At 48.9% G+C, this 14935-nt stretch overlaps 2 protein-coding genes across 5 annotated transcripts in view; one reads left to right on the plus strand and one right to left on the minus strand.

Annotated features, from left to right (window-relative positions):
• Positions 1-14935, minus strand: part of Tmem128 (transmembrane protein 128) — a 286921-nt gene that overhangs the window by 116846 nt on the left and 155140 nt on the right. The gene's annotated exons all lie outside the window — the stretch shown is intronic.
• Slc2a9 (solute carrier family 2 member 9) overlaps positions 1-14935 on the plus strand; it is a 128423-nt gene that overhangs the window by 55094 nt on the left and 58394 nt on the right. For all 4 annotated transcript variants that reach the window (XR_012907293.1, XR_012907294.1, XM_075943699.1 and 1 more), the window contains exon 6: positions 4478-4610. Coding sequence is in view for 2 of the 4 variants with exons in the window: in XM_075943699.1 (XP_075799814.1) it covers positions 4478-4610 (133 nt within the window). In the remaining 2 variants the exon portion in view is untranslated. The remainder of the gene's footprint in view (positions 1-4477; positions 4611-14935) is intronic.

Raw genomic sequence — 14935 nt, forward strand, 5'->3', positions numbered from 1 at the left:
GGAAAGGGAATGAGCATTGTATGTATAGGAGTATGGGGCCCCACAGGGGGCAGAGTGAGGGTGGTGTCCTTAGATTGCCTGTCTTGCTATTATTTGTAACAGGGAAATGGGATGATAATGTAACTTGTACAAGAATCCCTCTCAATGTAGAAAGAGAATCAGACCATTAATACACATTGAAAATATTTAGAATATAACATATGATTGTAAGAAATGCAGATGTGATGTTTTAGAAGCTGGAATGGACTCTTGGGGACAGATCTGGAGGTGGTGAAAGACTGCCATTCATTCCACACTTAGGTAGCCATGTTCTAACCCAGGACACTAGGAAGCTGTGGCCATCAGGGCCCTTCCTTGAGAAGTGGCTAAAGGAGGGAGACATAAGGTCACTGGAGTTCTGTAGTCATTTGCTGACAGAGCCATTTGCCTTCTGAATCTCAGTTCCTGTACACTCTGAGGTCACCCCTGTGTGCAACAGAGTCACTTGGTCAAGGTGGTCCCAGCTTTGCACATGAAGTCAGCCTCACAGAATGGCTGATATGTGCTCCTGTCTCTTCCCTTCTCCACCCCATCGCGTTGTGGTGAGTTGAGTGTGAGTGCTTGCTGCTGAACTCTGCTCAGGGGGCTGATTTAGCTCAGAGAACCACCACTCAAATTCCCTAGCTAGCTCGTAGCTGCCAGGCCTGAGAGAGCTGCCACTCTGCTTAAAAAGGGAAGAACCCATGTTGGGGTCAGAAGAGTTAACCAATCATCCAGCGAGTCCCTCAGCTTCTCGAGGGATATCACGTGCATTCCCTGACCTTTCAGGGCTCAGATTTCTCTCCTATAAACCTGAAACCATAGGAATGCTACAAAGGGAAATACGTTACTGGAAAGTCTCGGCCCTTTAAGGAAAGGCTTAAATTTAAAAAAAATACTTCAAGAATATCTGGGGGTTGGGGGGGGTCATCTCTAGCGACTGCATCGATGGTCTTGTCACCACTTACCTCACCCAACAGTCTTCCAGACCTGCTGAACATCTGCCAGGCTTCAAGCACTGGCAGATGTGTCAAGATACAAGACTAGGGATGCTTCTCAAGAAACGCAGTCCGCTGGGAGAAAGAACACTGGAAGACAAAATAATGCTGTTTTTCATAGAGCTACACAGAGAACCCAGCCCACTCCCATAACCATCAGCCTTCTTTTTTTTTTTTTTTTTTTTTTTTTTGGTTTTTTCGAGACAGGGGTTCTCTGTGGTTTTGGAGCCTGTCCTGGAACTAGTTCTTGTAGACAAGGCTGGTCTCGAACTCACAGATATCTGCCTGCCTCTGCCTCCCAAGTGCTGGGATTAAAGGCGTGCGCCACAACCGCCCGGCACCATCAGCCTTCTTTAATCAGACCAAGAGTATGGAGAAATATGAAGAGCATGCTGTTGCATCTCCAAGGAGCCTTGGAGGTGGTCAGGGTCTCTACATGTTACCCCCATATGCAAGCAAAAGCTGCTCTGGCCAGTGGCTGATGTGGCCTGGCCACTTTCAGCTCTCCTGCTTCATTCCTCTGGGATCCCTGCACTCTTAAATTAAGAATTTGACTCTGTAAGATCCACAGTGCCTACTCTGCTTTAAAATGTTTGCTGTTTTGTAGTAGTCCAGTCCATAAGAGCTTTGTAGCAAGAGTCAAAGTCTTCAACAGTCTGGGAGAAGTAGGCTAGAAGTCTAGCTTTGAAGGCAAGGGCTTACAGTTGAAAGAGAGGGACACAGCTAGGAGATTCACAAACTTTCCCCAACAGGGAGTTGGGCATTGTCCTAGTCAACAAGATGACCCACACCTGCCCTCGTGAGAACAGTGGGTACCAGGACCCTGACCCAAAGCCACTGAGCTGGAGCCCTGTGTCCCTTCCCATTATCTCAGATCTTGACTGGCCGCACAAAGACTCCTCTGAGGTGACTCCTGCAACACCTTTGGGCCTCCCCAGGGGAGTCACGTAAGGTTGTCTGATTAATTAGCATACAGAGAAGTAGGTGTACTTAGGGCATTTCATACATACCTTGTTTTGTGTGATTCCCCTTTCCACACTCCTATCCTGCATCTTCCTGCCGCCCCCACACCCTCTGTCCCCTATACTTCCTTCCCCTCTCATACGTCATGTATTATTCCCCACTCACTACCTTCCCATAAAACCTATTTTTCCCTTCTTGTGGGACTCTTCTAGTTTCTCAGTCTTAGCCCAGATTTCCTCCCACCCAGATCCACGGCTCAAATCTAGGGTGCACGAGAGAGAATGCAGTATTGATCTTCACAGGGTTACCTTGAATTAAATGTTTTGAAAAACACTTCTAAAAACAGCCTGAAGCTGAGGCTAGCCTCCAGGAGTAGAAAAAGCGACCCTGAAACTGGTCAGTGTATTAGAGAAATCCATCCCCGCCCTCATGCTCATTTGTTTCTCAGTAGAAAGCAGGATCGGGTGCCACTGCAGAGGGACATGCTGGGTTCTTGGCTCATGTGGGTATAATGCCAAGGAGCACCATAGACAGACAGTGCTCCATAAAGACAGAAGGTCAAATTCAGCTCATCTGGCTTGAGCTGCAAGCTTCTGGCTTGTGGCCTTGAGGCTCCTCCCAGGACATTTTAGGATGCTTGTCCACGACCATAATGACTGGAGTATAAACAAAGTCTTGTTGCCTGCTCAGGAGCAGGGACTCTTACCTCTCAGTGGGTCACCCTGCACCAGGCTGAAAGGCCTTCCTCGATTATGGTAGCTGTTACTGCTCCTTATCAGAATGCTCCTGGTGTGATATTTGCTTGTAACCCACGCATGTCCTCCCATATACCTCAATCCATCTTGAGACTCATTATAATACCTAATGTCATGCAAATGTCATGTAAATCGTTGCTTAGGGAATGATGACAGAGAAAGAGGTCTGCCTATGAATGTTCAACACAGATACATTCTTTCTCTGAATATTTCTGATCCTCGGTGGGTGGCATCTATGGTTACAGAATGGACAGGCAGAATGGACAGACCCGGCTCATTGTTTTCTACCACAGTTTAAAATTGTTAATTGAAATATATGCCAGTTTATACTAAAACCCCTGTGGTTTTTAGAACAGTCACAAATGGTACCAGCAGTACCCGTCTACATTCAGAATCTTCCATGGTGCGTGAACAGAGCCCATCTGCGTCCCTCCACACTCCTCACCCACTCTTTTCTCTCTGACCTTCCACAGAGTGCCTGACTTCTCTCGTGCATGCTCCTCTAGTCCCAAGCCTCCCCAAGCTGAAAAGCCCAGCTTTGCCTTGCCAGTCCTTCAAAGGGACATGCAAGGATTGTGCTGGCCTCTGAATAGGAGTAGGCACTAGCTTCAGCAAGGGGAGGAGGACTAGAGTCACCTTGGAGATGAGGACTGAGCCAGCACTGGCCGAGTTCCCCAGTAGGCCCCCTCCAGCTTGCTCTGTGCTTCAGGGGTCCCTGCCGCAGCACCTTGGTAATGTCTGGAACTCCCGTGGGCTCTCCTCCATCAGAGTTCCACAGAGGGCCTCAGAAAAGCTGACAGGGACATTGTCTCTCCTGAGAGCCATCACAGGTAGCAAGTGGCTGAGGACAAGCAGTCACATACGCCCAAGGGCTCTGAATAAGCCAGCAGACCTCTGGCCATCGTGTGAAGTCTTGTCTAGTTCCAGCGTGTCTCATCCTTTCCTGGACTATTTCCTTTGCCTGTCTTAGGAAATAAAACACGCTAAGGGCTCACCTTGGAGCCAAAGCCTTCACCCTCCCCATCAATGCTGCCTATGTGGCTTGCTCCTATGCAGGGCGCACGGTGGGAGCATATTTGTAAAACTGGGTGACAGACAGGGAAGACTGACACTTTGATGGGCACAAGAATCTATGCTCCACGCTGCATTTAAATTGCACTGGATGGGAGCCACTGCACCCAGAAAATTGATGGCACGTGTTGGAGATGGCCATTTGTCTTTCCCTACCGTCTGGAAGGTGACGATCCTCCACACATAAGGGCTCCTGAGACCATGCCATCCTTATTCTCCCCATCTTCATTGAAAATAGGAAGATGGTGGGCACTGCACAGGGGTCTTGGCCCAGTGTTCACACCCAAGCAAGTCTGTCTCCATGCCCATGGCAACCTGGGAGGAGCCATGCTGGAGGAGTGGAGGGGATTCAAGGAGACCCCAGGTTGGCTGTGGTGGTCCAAGTGAGGGAAGCAGCCATCTCTGCCACTCCCTGAGTGGCTTGGCTGCCAGGATCTACTTTCTTTTCAGAGATGTGCTAGATCATCATCTCATGGAGATGCCGAGGGCTCCACATCAACTCTGCGGAAGACGCTGTGTGCTCAGGGCCATTGTCTCATCTGCTCTGTTCGTCCCATTAGCAGTGTGGACAGCTGAGCAGAGAGGCCTTCCGTGGAGTCCAAGCTGCTTAGTCTAATATCCCCAATAAATCAACCAAAGTCCTCCTCCATCAGCAGAGTCTTCTCCCTGCAGGAGAGCACCTGGCCATACCTGTTTGGAGTGATCGTTGTTCCTGCCTTGGTCCAGCTGGCAAGCCTGCCATTTCTCCCTGAGAGCCCACGCTACCTCCTCCTTGAAAAGGACGACGAGGCAGGAGCCATGAGAGGTGGGTCCTTTGCTTCCATCACACAGTGCTTGCCTATGCCTGGATCTCAGCAGGATGCTATGCTGAGGACCAGGAAGCTGGACAGGGAAAGCAGCAGATTCTTTGCAAGCACCATGGTGGGTGCTGTGGGACAGCCACTGTCTTTGCCTCCCTACCTGCAGACACTTGTCAGATAGCAGAGGCTCTGGAATGTGAAGACAGTGACTGAGGAGAGGCTAAGAGATCTGATACCAGAAAGGAACTGGGCACTTTCAAACTTAAAAAAGGGTGTGGGAAGTGTCCTGGGAGAGGCCAAGGATGGGCTACTCTTCAGTGATGAGGGTGGAGTCATGGAGAGCCATTTTCCACAGGCTATGTCTTTCTGAGATGAGCTGTCAGACACAGGTGGCTGAGACCACTTCTTCCCAGGAATCAATGAGTTAAAATGGAAGGTGTCTTGTTCTGTCCTCTCCTCTCCTCAGAAACGGTCACCGCACCTGCTCCCATCATCCACAGAGCTAGAACACAGTCAGAGATCCCTTGCCCATCTGTCTTCCTTTTAGAATAAGCATGCCCTTGTGCGCTTGTGGGGGTAGAGCACCCATGGTCCCCAAAGCCAGTCCATTCTTAGTCACGTGAATCAGGAAGTTCCTATGCTGGGCCTCACAGCAGAGTTCCTGCTCATGACCTTGTTCTGCTCTTACCAAGGACAGCAAGTGCCCTACCTATACCTAGCCTCTGCCAAGAATGTTCCAACAGCTTCCAGTGACAGGGCTAGGTGAGGACAGAGCCCCCATGGTGGCTGGCACTTAGCTACAGCGTGCACCTTGACACCTCCCTGTACAGAGTTTCCTGCACCCCAGGCCTCCCTTATCCAGAGACAGAAGCAAAAGGAAATAATCTTCCTCATGGGCTCTTGGTGGAAAAGTCACAATCCCACACTTCCTGCTTCACGTTTCTGGGTACAGAACAGTTCATGCTAAATTTAGATCACAGAACTCACACTGATGAAACCGACAGCAGGGGCTGCATGAGCAAAAGCCAAGAGTGCCTCCTGGCCTGGGACTCAGGATGCAAAATAGCATTGAGAAAGTGAGGAGGAGAAGAGAGGAGAACAAAGGGTAAGATAGTATTCCACGGTCTGGCTCCAAGTTCTTGTTAGAGACGGAAGGCTTGCATGCCCATAAATTTATATATTGAGGCCCTAAGCACCAGCATGGTGACATTCAGAAGGCTCTTGGGAGGTGATTAGGTTATGGGGTCATGAAGGTAGGGCCCCAAGGATACTATTAGTGTCTTTAGAAGAGAGACAAGAGTATGCATTCATTCTCTCAGTGTGTGTGTATGTGTGTGTGTGTCTGTCTGTCTGTCTCTCTTTCTCCATCTCTGTCTCTGTCTCCCTCTGTCTCTATCTCTGTCTGTATGTCTGTCTGTCACATGCACACACATGCATGCACTCATGGAACAGGTGGCCATACATCAGCCCAGAGAACTAACTCAATGCTTCCTTCTGTGAGACTGTGTAAGCCCCAGGCGAGCTATTCCTTCCAGCAGCTCCTGTCAACTACGTCAGCTCCCAGAGACCATTTCTGATGCTCAGAAGGAGACTTTGGGAGCACCTAGCTCCAGGGATTCTCCTGGTCTCTTCTGTCCCTGGCTCATTTTTCTAATTGCCCACTGCAATTGACACCCAGCTGTGAGCACAGATGTGGACAGACAATTCCTAGTCTTCAGCACACCACTTGTTCTCCATGGCCAGGAGCCCATCCATCCCATGTATAGTGCAGTGTGGATGTGGATGGCGTTAGTTCTCCTCAGATAAGCAGCCAGCCTCCCTGTGGGGACATCCTGGGAGCTATTCCTGCAGAGGCTGCTCAGTCCAGTGAGACCAACCTGTCTGTCCCAGGCATCCCAGGCAGGTCCCTTATGACATTGTGCTGTTGGCCTTATAGCCTTCACATCTGCACCCTCTTCGTGCAGAACTGGCTGTGCTTTCAGGCCAAGTCCTGTCTCTCTTTTCACCTGCAGAATGACAACCCTGGCCTTGTCACATCAGGAGTCGGTCACAGAAGGGCTAAATAAAAACAAAAAGTTGCAGAATATGCTGTGTGTGTGTGTGTGTGTGTGTGTGTGTGTGTGTGTGAGAGAGAGAGAGAGAGAGAGAGAGAGAGAGAGAGAGAGAGAGAGAGAGAGAGAGAGAGCGCACTCTTGTCTCTTCTAAACTGATCAAGCAGAAGGCAAATCAGTTAGTAGTAAAACTCACAGAACCCTACATGGCCCAAAATTTCCATCTTCCCCGTTGTCAGTCATTCTGGTGAGATAATAAAAGAAGTTTACTTTTTATATAGACAATTACAGTTTTGCAAAGCTCATAGAACTCATTTGGATTATTTTATAGTAGGGATGAAAAGAAAAACTCACGGACCGGTGGTGGCACACGCCTTTAATCCCAGCACTCAGGAGGCAGAGGCAAGCAGATCTCTGTGAGTTCAAGGTCAGCCTGGTCTATAGGTTCCAAAGCTACACAGAGAAACCCTGTCTCAAAAAAAAAAAAAAAAAAAAAAAAAAGAAAGAAAGAAAGAGAAAGAAAGAAAGAAAAGAAAAAACCTTTTTACAAGATGCTGGGGGTTTTCTCTCTCTTTTTCTCTCTCCCCTTTCATACACACACACACACACACACACACACACACACACACACACACACACACACACGGAACAGGTGGCCATACACCAGTCCTTGACAGGGTCTCTGTTGTTTTCTGCTGTGTCTGCCAGGGTCGTCTGAGGATCCTGTATCCGCCTCCCGCCTCCCGTCTTGCCTCAGGAGTACTGGGCTCACAGACGCACACTGTCTGACTTTGCCTGGATTCTGGGTTCTGAACTCAGATCCACCTGCTTTCTTGGCAAGCTCTTTCCTCACTGTGAGCCATCTCCCCAGCCCTGGTGTTGCTTTAGGCGTACAGCTGCGAGAACTCTTCTTGCTCGTCTGAGGACACTATTTTGACTGCCATACAGAAACATTTCCAAAGACCTCTTTTCATTGCATGATTTTTTTTTTAAAGTACTACTTTTACACTCCTGCAGAAATGTCCCCCTTTCCTTGAGGTATTACTGCTAATTAGTATTATTAATCATTTGTTAATTTTACACTTTCTGCCAGGCATTCTCAGCCAATTCCCTTCAAGCTTGCAATGCTTTGTAACTGGAGCGCAGGCAGTGTCCCCAACTGTGTCACATCTTGGTTTGTGCTGTCACGGTTGGTTTTTAAATCTTCAATTTCTTTGAGGAATTTTTCCTTTGACTCAGTCTCTTTTGCCCCAGGCTGGCTTCAGACACACTCTATAACTGTGTAAGTTGCTGTGATAAAATGCCATGACCAAAGCAGCTCGTGGAAGAACGGGTTTATTAGGGTTTGCAGTTCCAGAGGGATGAAAGTCCATCATGTCAGGGAGGCATGACAGAAAGTGGCAGGCGCAGAAGCTTAGGGCTCACGTCTTGAACCACAGGCCCCAAACAGAAAAGCTGTGAGCAGAGCAAGGCCTTAGGCTCTCAAAGCTCACTCCCAGTAACACACTTTCTCCAGCAAGGCCACACACCTAAGCCTCCCCAGTCAGCAGCAGCAACTGGGAATTGAGTATTCACATGCAGGAGCCTATGGGGGACCATCTCGCTCAGACCACCACAGTGGCCATGATGACCCTCAGCTCCTGGTGCCCCTCACCAGGGTCCAGGTTACAAGCATACACCACCACTCCTTTAATCCTTATCAGGTTCTTTATAAAATACCTGTATATCTATCAGATTATTTCTATCAGAAGGCAGAATTATTATCCTCCAATTTGCTAATCATTATCCGAGTCACTGACTGGTAAACTGTACCAAATCAATGTATCACTATGTGCTGATCATGAAGGAAAACAGTGATTGCCTTGCTGGCTTCTCCACACTACAGGGTCTCCCACATCCTCATACAGACCACGAGCTTCCAGGCCCAGGCCCAGTAAAATTGTATAAAACTCCATAAAGCCTCAACATCTCCTCCTACACCCCTTCACAGCTATGACAATGAAGTGACCTTGAGCCTGCACTGGAAGCCCCATGATGTCTGCTCTTAAATACCAGTCCTGTCTAAGCTCCTATTTTAGAAGTCTTTAGCTTTGCACTGTGCAAGACAAAGAGCTCAGAGCATCTCTCTGCACAAAGAGCCATTGGGCATGTTCCATGTGATATTCCTTTGTCACGGGAAAGAAGCCTCCAGACCTCTCTGGGCTTTACTCTGCTAGAGGTCAAGAGTATTCAAAGAAAGAAAGTAAGGCTGCCACCACAGTGCAGTGTCACAAGCTGTCAGCTCAGAGCAACTACCTATACATCAGCTAACTCTGTCCAGTTGTTCTGGGGACCAGAAGTAGAAAGTCAAAGGACTAGCAGAGCCATACTTCTCTGCTAGCTGGTGATGCTGGACAGAATCCTTAATTCCCCGGCCCCTTAGTATCTCATATCCTCAGTACACTAGAATCCTCAGTGCTCCTGCATCCTCAGTGCTCCTGCATCCTCAGTGCTCCTGCATCCTCAGTACCCTAGAATCCTCAGTGCTCCTGCATCCTCAGTGCTCCTACATCCTCAGTACCCTAGAATCCTCAGTCCTCCTGCATCCTCAGTGCTCCTGCATCCTCAGTGCTCCTGCATCCTCAGTACCCTAGCATCCTCAGTGCTCCTGCATCCTCAGTGTTCCTGTATCCTCAGTGCTCCTGCATCCTCAGTGCTCCTGCATCCTCAGTCCTCCTGCATCCTCAGTACCCTAACATCCTCAGTGCTCCTGCATCCTCAGTACCCTAGCATCCTCAGTACCCTAGCATCCTCAGTGCTCCTGCATCCTCAGTACCCTAGCATCCTCAGTGCTCCTGCATCCTCAGTGCTCCTGCATCCTCAGTGCTCCTGCATCCTCAGTGCTCCTGCATCCTCAGTCCTCCTGCATCCTCAGTCCTCCTGCATTCTCAGTACCCTAACATCCTCAGTGCTCCTGCATCCTCAGTACCCTAACATCCTCAGTGCTCCTGCATCCTCAGTGCTCCTGCATCCTCAGTGCTCCTGCATCCTCAGTCCTCCTGCATCCTCAGTGTTCCTGTATCCTCAGTCCTCCCGCATCCTCAGTACCCTAGCATCCTCAGTCCTCCTGCATCCTCAGTGTTCCTGTATCCTCAGTCCTCCCGCATCCTCAGTACCCTAGCATCCTCAGTCCTCCTGCATCCTCAGTGTTCCTGTATCCTCAGTCCTCCCGCATCCTCAGTCCTCCTGCACCCTCGATCCTTCTGCATCCTCAGTGCTCCAACATACTTAGTCTTCCTGTACTGCAGTGTTCCCACACCCACAGTGTGCCTTGGCTGGCAGCCGCATCCCCAGCCCCCTCCATGCTTACATTTTCACTGAGACTCAGTATCTGTTCTCCAATCTCTTTGGCCTACAAAGACAGGAATCAGATGAACCAGACCACCCTGGGGTGACCCCCACCACCACGCACACCAGGTGGCTGTTTGCAGAGCTCACATTCATAGGTACCATATGATAACAGGTATACAACTTAAGCCACTACAGAAGGTTACAACATTTGGTACCCACTGTCTAGACAAAGAAAAGGAAGAAAAGGTAGACTAGTCAAGGGAGGGAGAATGCAGCCAGCACCTGCTGCAATTGCCAATGTATTGCTGCACACACACACACACACACACACACACACACACACACACACACAACCAGATATATAATATTAATTACAACCAGACCTAGGTCTTGCACATGCTAGGCAAGGGCTCTATCACTGAGCTTCAACTCCAGCCCCTATTGTATATTTATAGCGCCTGTACCTCAACAGGAGCCAGGTAGCATTCTAATGACGTGTATGCTGACATTCAGTACTAGCAACCACATCAATACTATTATATCCAGTTTTCTGGTGAGAAAGCTGAGGCCCAGAAACTTGAAGGAAGTGGTAAGGCTAGGGTTTGAATGTGGTCATGAGGAGGCTTCCATACTCCTTACTTGTCTGACAGCAGTGTCAGGGGTGAATCATTTACTCTGGGTCATGGTCAGAGGCTACAGTCCATCGTGGCAAGGAAGGCATGTGGCAGGAGCGTGCAGCTGCTTCTCCCATCTCTGGGGACCAGGAAGCAGAGAGACATGAATGTCAATCCTTACCTCACTTCCTTCTTTCATCCCTTTTCTTCACTCTGGGGTTCTAAGCTGTAGGACGGTACGATCTTCTCCTCTGTTAAACCTCTTGGGAAAACATCCTCAAGGACACATCTGGAAGTGTGTCTCCTAGGTGATTCTAAAGTTAGTCAAGGTGACAGTGGAGATGAACCATCACAGCCCTGGCTTATGTATATCACATGTTTGCCCAGTCAGAACATAGACACGAGGGGGCTTTGCAGACACCAAGCCTGAGGAAGAAGGCTCAAGGCAGGGATGATTTGTCCAGGCCCCACAACTAAGGGGCAGCATCCATGGCCCCAGCTCTCTGTGTTTTAAATACATGGCACTGTGTCATGGGGGATGTTTGAAGTGCAGAGTTAGGCTGTGCTCGATTTCAGTTCTGTTGAGTCTGTGAGGCACACATAGCTCAAGACACCACTTCATTGATCTGGAAGAGCTCGGAACTGAAAGTCTGACCCATACTTGGCCTCACAGGATTCAGGGGCTCAGAAATTCATGAGAGCAACAGAAAAGAACTCCATCGGGTACCACAGACTGAACTGTGTGTCCCCCAATTCACCTCAGGGCCCCAAGCCTACAGAGTGACTGGGTCTGGAGATAGACACGCAAGGAGGTAATTAAGTAACATATGGTCCCAAGGGTGGAGACTGATCCATAGACCTGGCATCCCCACCATGGAAGGACATAGCCAGAAGTAGCGTATGCATGCAACCGTGATCCACCAACTGAGTTCATGCAGCATTTGGGTCAAGGACACAGGCAGCCTTTCCAAGTACAGAAATAACTCAAATCCCACTGAGAAAATGTGATATGATCATGCAGAGGGGAGTTATTTGATAATTTTTTATTGCTGTGATGAAACACCATGGCCAAGGCTTATAAAAGAAACCTTTTAATTGGGCTTATGGTTTAGGAGAGTGAGCATCCACCAAGCAAAGGCATGGTGGTAGAAACAGCTGAGAGCTCACATCTTGGTCTTCAAGTAGGAGGCAGAGGACGAACTGGGAATGAATCTTTTGAAAACTGTGAGTGATTTCACCTCCCAGTATTCCCAGTGATACACCTCCTCCAACAAAGCCACACCTCCTAATCCTTCCCAAAGGGTCCAACAAGCATTCAAAGATGAGCCTATGAGGGTCATTCACATTCAAACCACTGTAGGGGACACACCTAATGATTACACAATAGGGATTCTACCTCTCAGGCTCTGCAGCTTCCCATCCTCCATCTACCTGCAAACCGATCAGTGACTCGGGAAATGCTCCAAGCATAGACCAAATGAGGCCACGGTTTCTGTCAGTTTGCTCAGAGACTTTCTCGTCTAGAGGCCCCATTTTCAATCTCCAATGGACAAGTGATGCTTAGAACTTACTAGAATGAGAGATCAAGCTGGGGACCCTGAAAGCTGACTAACCATAGTGGCTGGAAAAGCAGAGCTCTTCCATCTCTAATCTCCCAGGGTGCAGGTGCTGCCTACCCCACAGCCTTCAGAGCCCTTTCTTCCAGACTGCAAGCATGTGACCCTAGGGAAGGGAAAACCTGTGAATCTGTTCAAAGAGGCAGAAAACAGGAAGCTGCTTCCCAACTTCCTGGCACAGGATTTAGAGTCCAGCCAAGGGCCATAGTGGTCTCCAACAAACTGAGCTCCTGCTGATGCTAATGAACAGCCATAGGGCTGGTGGGTCCCTCCACAGCCCAACACACCGAGGGTTCCTCAGGCTAGCATGGAGCTCACACCAGCAGCATGGCTCTCAGAGGCCCTGAGTAAGACATGCAAGCTTGCTCACTCACTCTGGGTCCCCTCGAGCTGTCATGGGGGCTACTGTTGTAGGAGCTGTTTGTTTGTTCCTGGCTGCTCAGCCCCGAAATAACCACACAGAAACTGTTCTAATTAAACCGCTGCTTGGCCCATTAGCTCTAGTTTCTTATTGGCTAATTCTTAGATAATAATTTAACCAATTTCTATTAATCTACATTTTGCCACATGGCTGTGGCTTACCAGCAAGGTTCTGGCATGTCTGTTCCCGCCGGCAGCTACATGGCATCTAACTCTGCCTTCCTTCTCCCAGCATTCAGTTTAGTTTTCTCTACCTAGCTCTACTCTTTTGCCTTATCACAGGCCAAGACAGTTTCTATATTAACCAATGGTATTCACATCATACAGAGGAGAATCCCACATCACCTCCCCTTTTCTGTCTAATCCCACATCACACAAACAACCTGACAAGATGGGCTTTATCATTTCCATTTCATGGAATCATGCATAGAAGACAAGAAGTGGTTAATTAGTCCTGGGTCACACAAGAGACACAGGGCAGGATGTGAAGCCCAGGCCATCTTGGATCCCAGACATCATGGGACTGGAGAGCTGGGTTTTCTTACTGTGAACTCAGTCCCGAGGGCTGACAGCTTCTGGTCTCAGAAATATCAGTCTCTCCCTCTGTGTTAGTGATGAAATACCTGAAGTGAAGCACGTGAGGAAGGATGGGTTTATTTGGGCTCATGGTTTGTGGGCATAGTCCATCCTGCTGGGGAAGGTAGGACAGGAGCTGGCCTAGCCATGGCGGCAGAAACCTGAGGTGGCTGCTGTCCCACCATATCCACAGTTGAGAAGCAGACAGACGAGAGCTGGAGTTCTTTTTATTTAGTCCAAGACTCCAGCCCACGGTTGATGCCACTAAATGAGTCTTCTTGCCTTAGGTTAAGTCAATCTAGAGACTTCCCCACAGACATGTCCACAAGTTTGTCTCCTAGATGAGTCTAAGTGCAGTCAAATGGTCAGTGAAGCCTAACTGTCGCACCCCTATCGTGACCTTAGCAGAGGATGTCCTTGGAGCCTCGCTCCAACCCCAGGCCCCAGACCCTAGGCCTACACTCCTGTGCTTGCTCTGCTCTGGAGGAGATGATGGCTGAGATGAAGCTCAATGAACAAGAAGATGGACAGGCACTGAATCAGAAAACAGAAAGAAATGGGCACTGGTGCCCGTGGGTGTCTGCATTGCTCAAGTTCCAGGATGGTCTTCAGCTGCTGAAGGTTCCCCTCCTCCAGCTGCCTGGAGCACCCTTCAATCCCCTCCCCCATGCAGCTTAGCTCCAGGTGGACATTCTCATAGAGAGGGTCTTATGCTATAGCAAGAGCCCCAAACCTAAATAAGCTAAAGCCCCAATAACAGCTGCATAGAGCAATCATAGAAAGCAGGAAGCATGCAGCTCAAATACCTGAAAATTAACAAGCAAAAGGTGGCCCCAGTGGTCAGGGTCTGGATGATTCATTCTGTACTGGAAGGGAGGAAGTGGTGTGCTAGAGGGTGGGACAGGTGTGGTGTACGTGTCTGTGTATCTCTCTGTGTGCCTGTGTTCCTTTGGGAGGAACAAGGAGCTTCTTGCTCTTTGTCTCACCCCAAGAGGTGCTTGGCAATATCCCAAGGCCTTTTAGATGGTCACAGCTAGAGTTAGAATTCAGGGACAGTGTCAAACATCCTACTATGCACCAATGCCCCCACTGCAGCTACTCAGCCCAAGATGTCCTTGGTACCAAAGTGGAGGTCCCTGTTGTAGGGAAGGGTCTGGATTTACCATCTAAGCCATGCTAACAAACATCACCCTGGCAGCTGTTCTCTGCCAGGTGCCTCCTGGTGATGACAGAAGGTGATGTGTGTGTGTGTGTGTGTGTGTGTGTGTGTGTGTGTGTGTGTGTGTGTGTGTTGGAGGGGTACTTAGAGATCCAATAGCAAGAAGGGATGCTGGGAAGAAAAAGTTTAGGGAGCGAGAGAGTCAGACCATGGAGATGTCAGCAAGGAAAAGGCTGCAGAGGGAAATTATGATGAACTCTGTGCATCATCATAATAATAATAATTTGACTGAATTATTCAAGGTGAAAGGGTAGGGGCAATAAAGTTTCCCACATTTTGTAATGGAAATACACATACCGATAAGGTGAGAAAAATATTTTCATGGTCACGAACTCTAGGGCTGTTTTACAACATGGATGTTATATCTTGAACTTGAAAAACAATTTCAAAATACAATAGCTTGGCGTGCAGTGGAAACCCAGCCACTTCTCACCTGTACCATTAATTGGTGTTGGCAAAAGCATTAAATCGCGTCTTCCAAAGAGACACTCGGAAGCAGCTTGC

This window comes from Microtus pennsylvanicus, chromosome 12 (genome assembly GCF_037038515.1).
Source record: "Microtus pennsylvanicus isolate mMicPen1 chromosome 12, mMicPen1.hap1, whole genome shotgun sequence".
NCBI classification, from domain to species: domain Eukaryota; kingdom Metazoa; phylum Chordata; class Mammalia; order Rodentia; family Cricetidae; genus Microtus; species Microtus pennsylvanicus.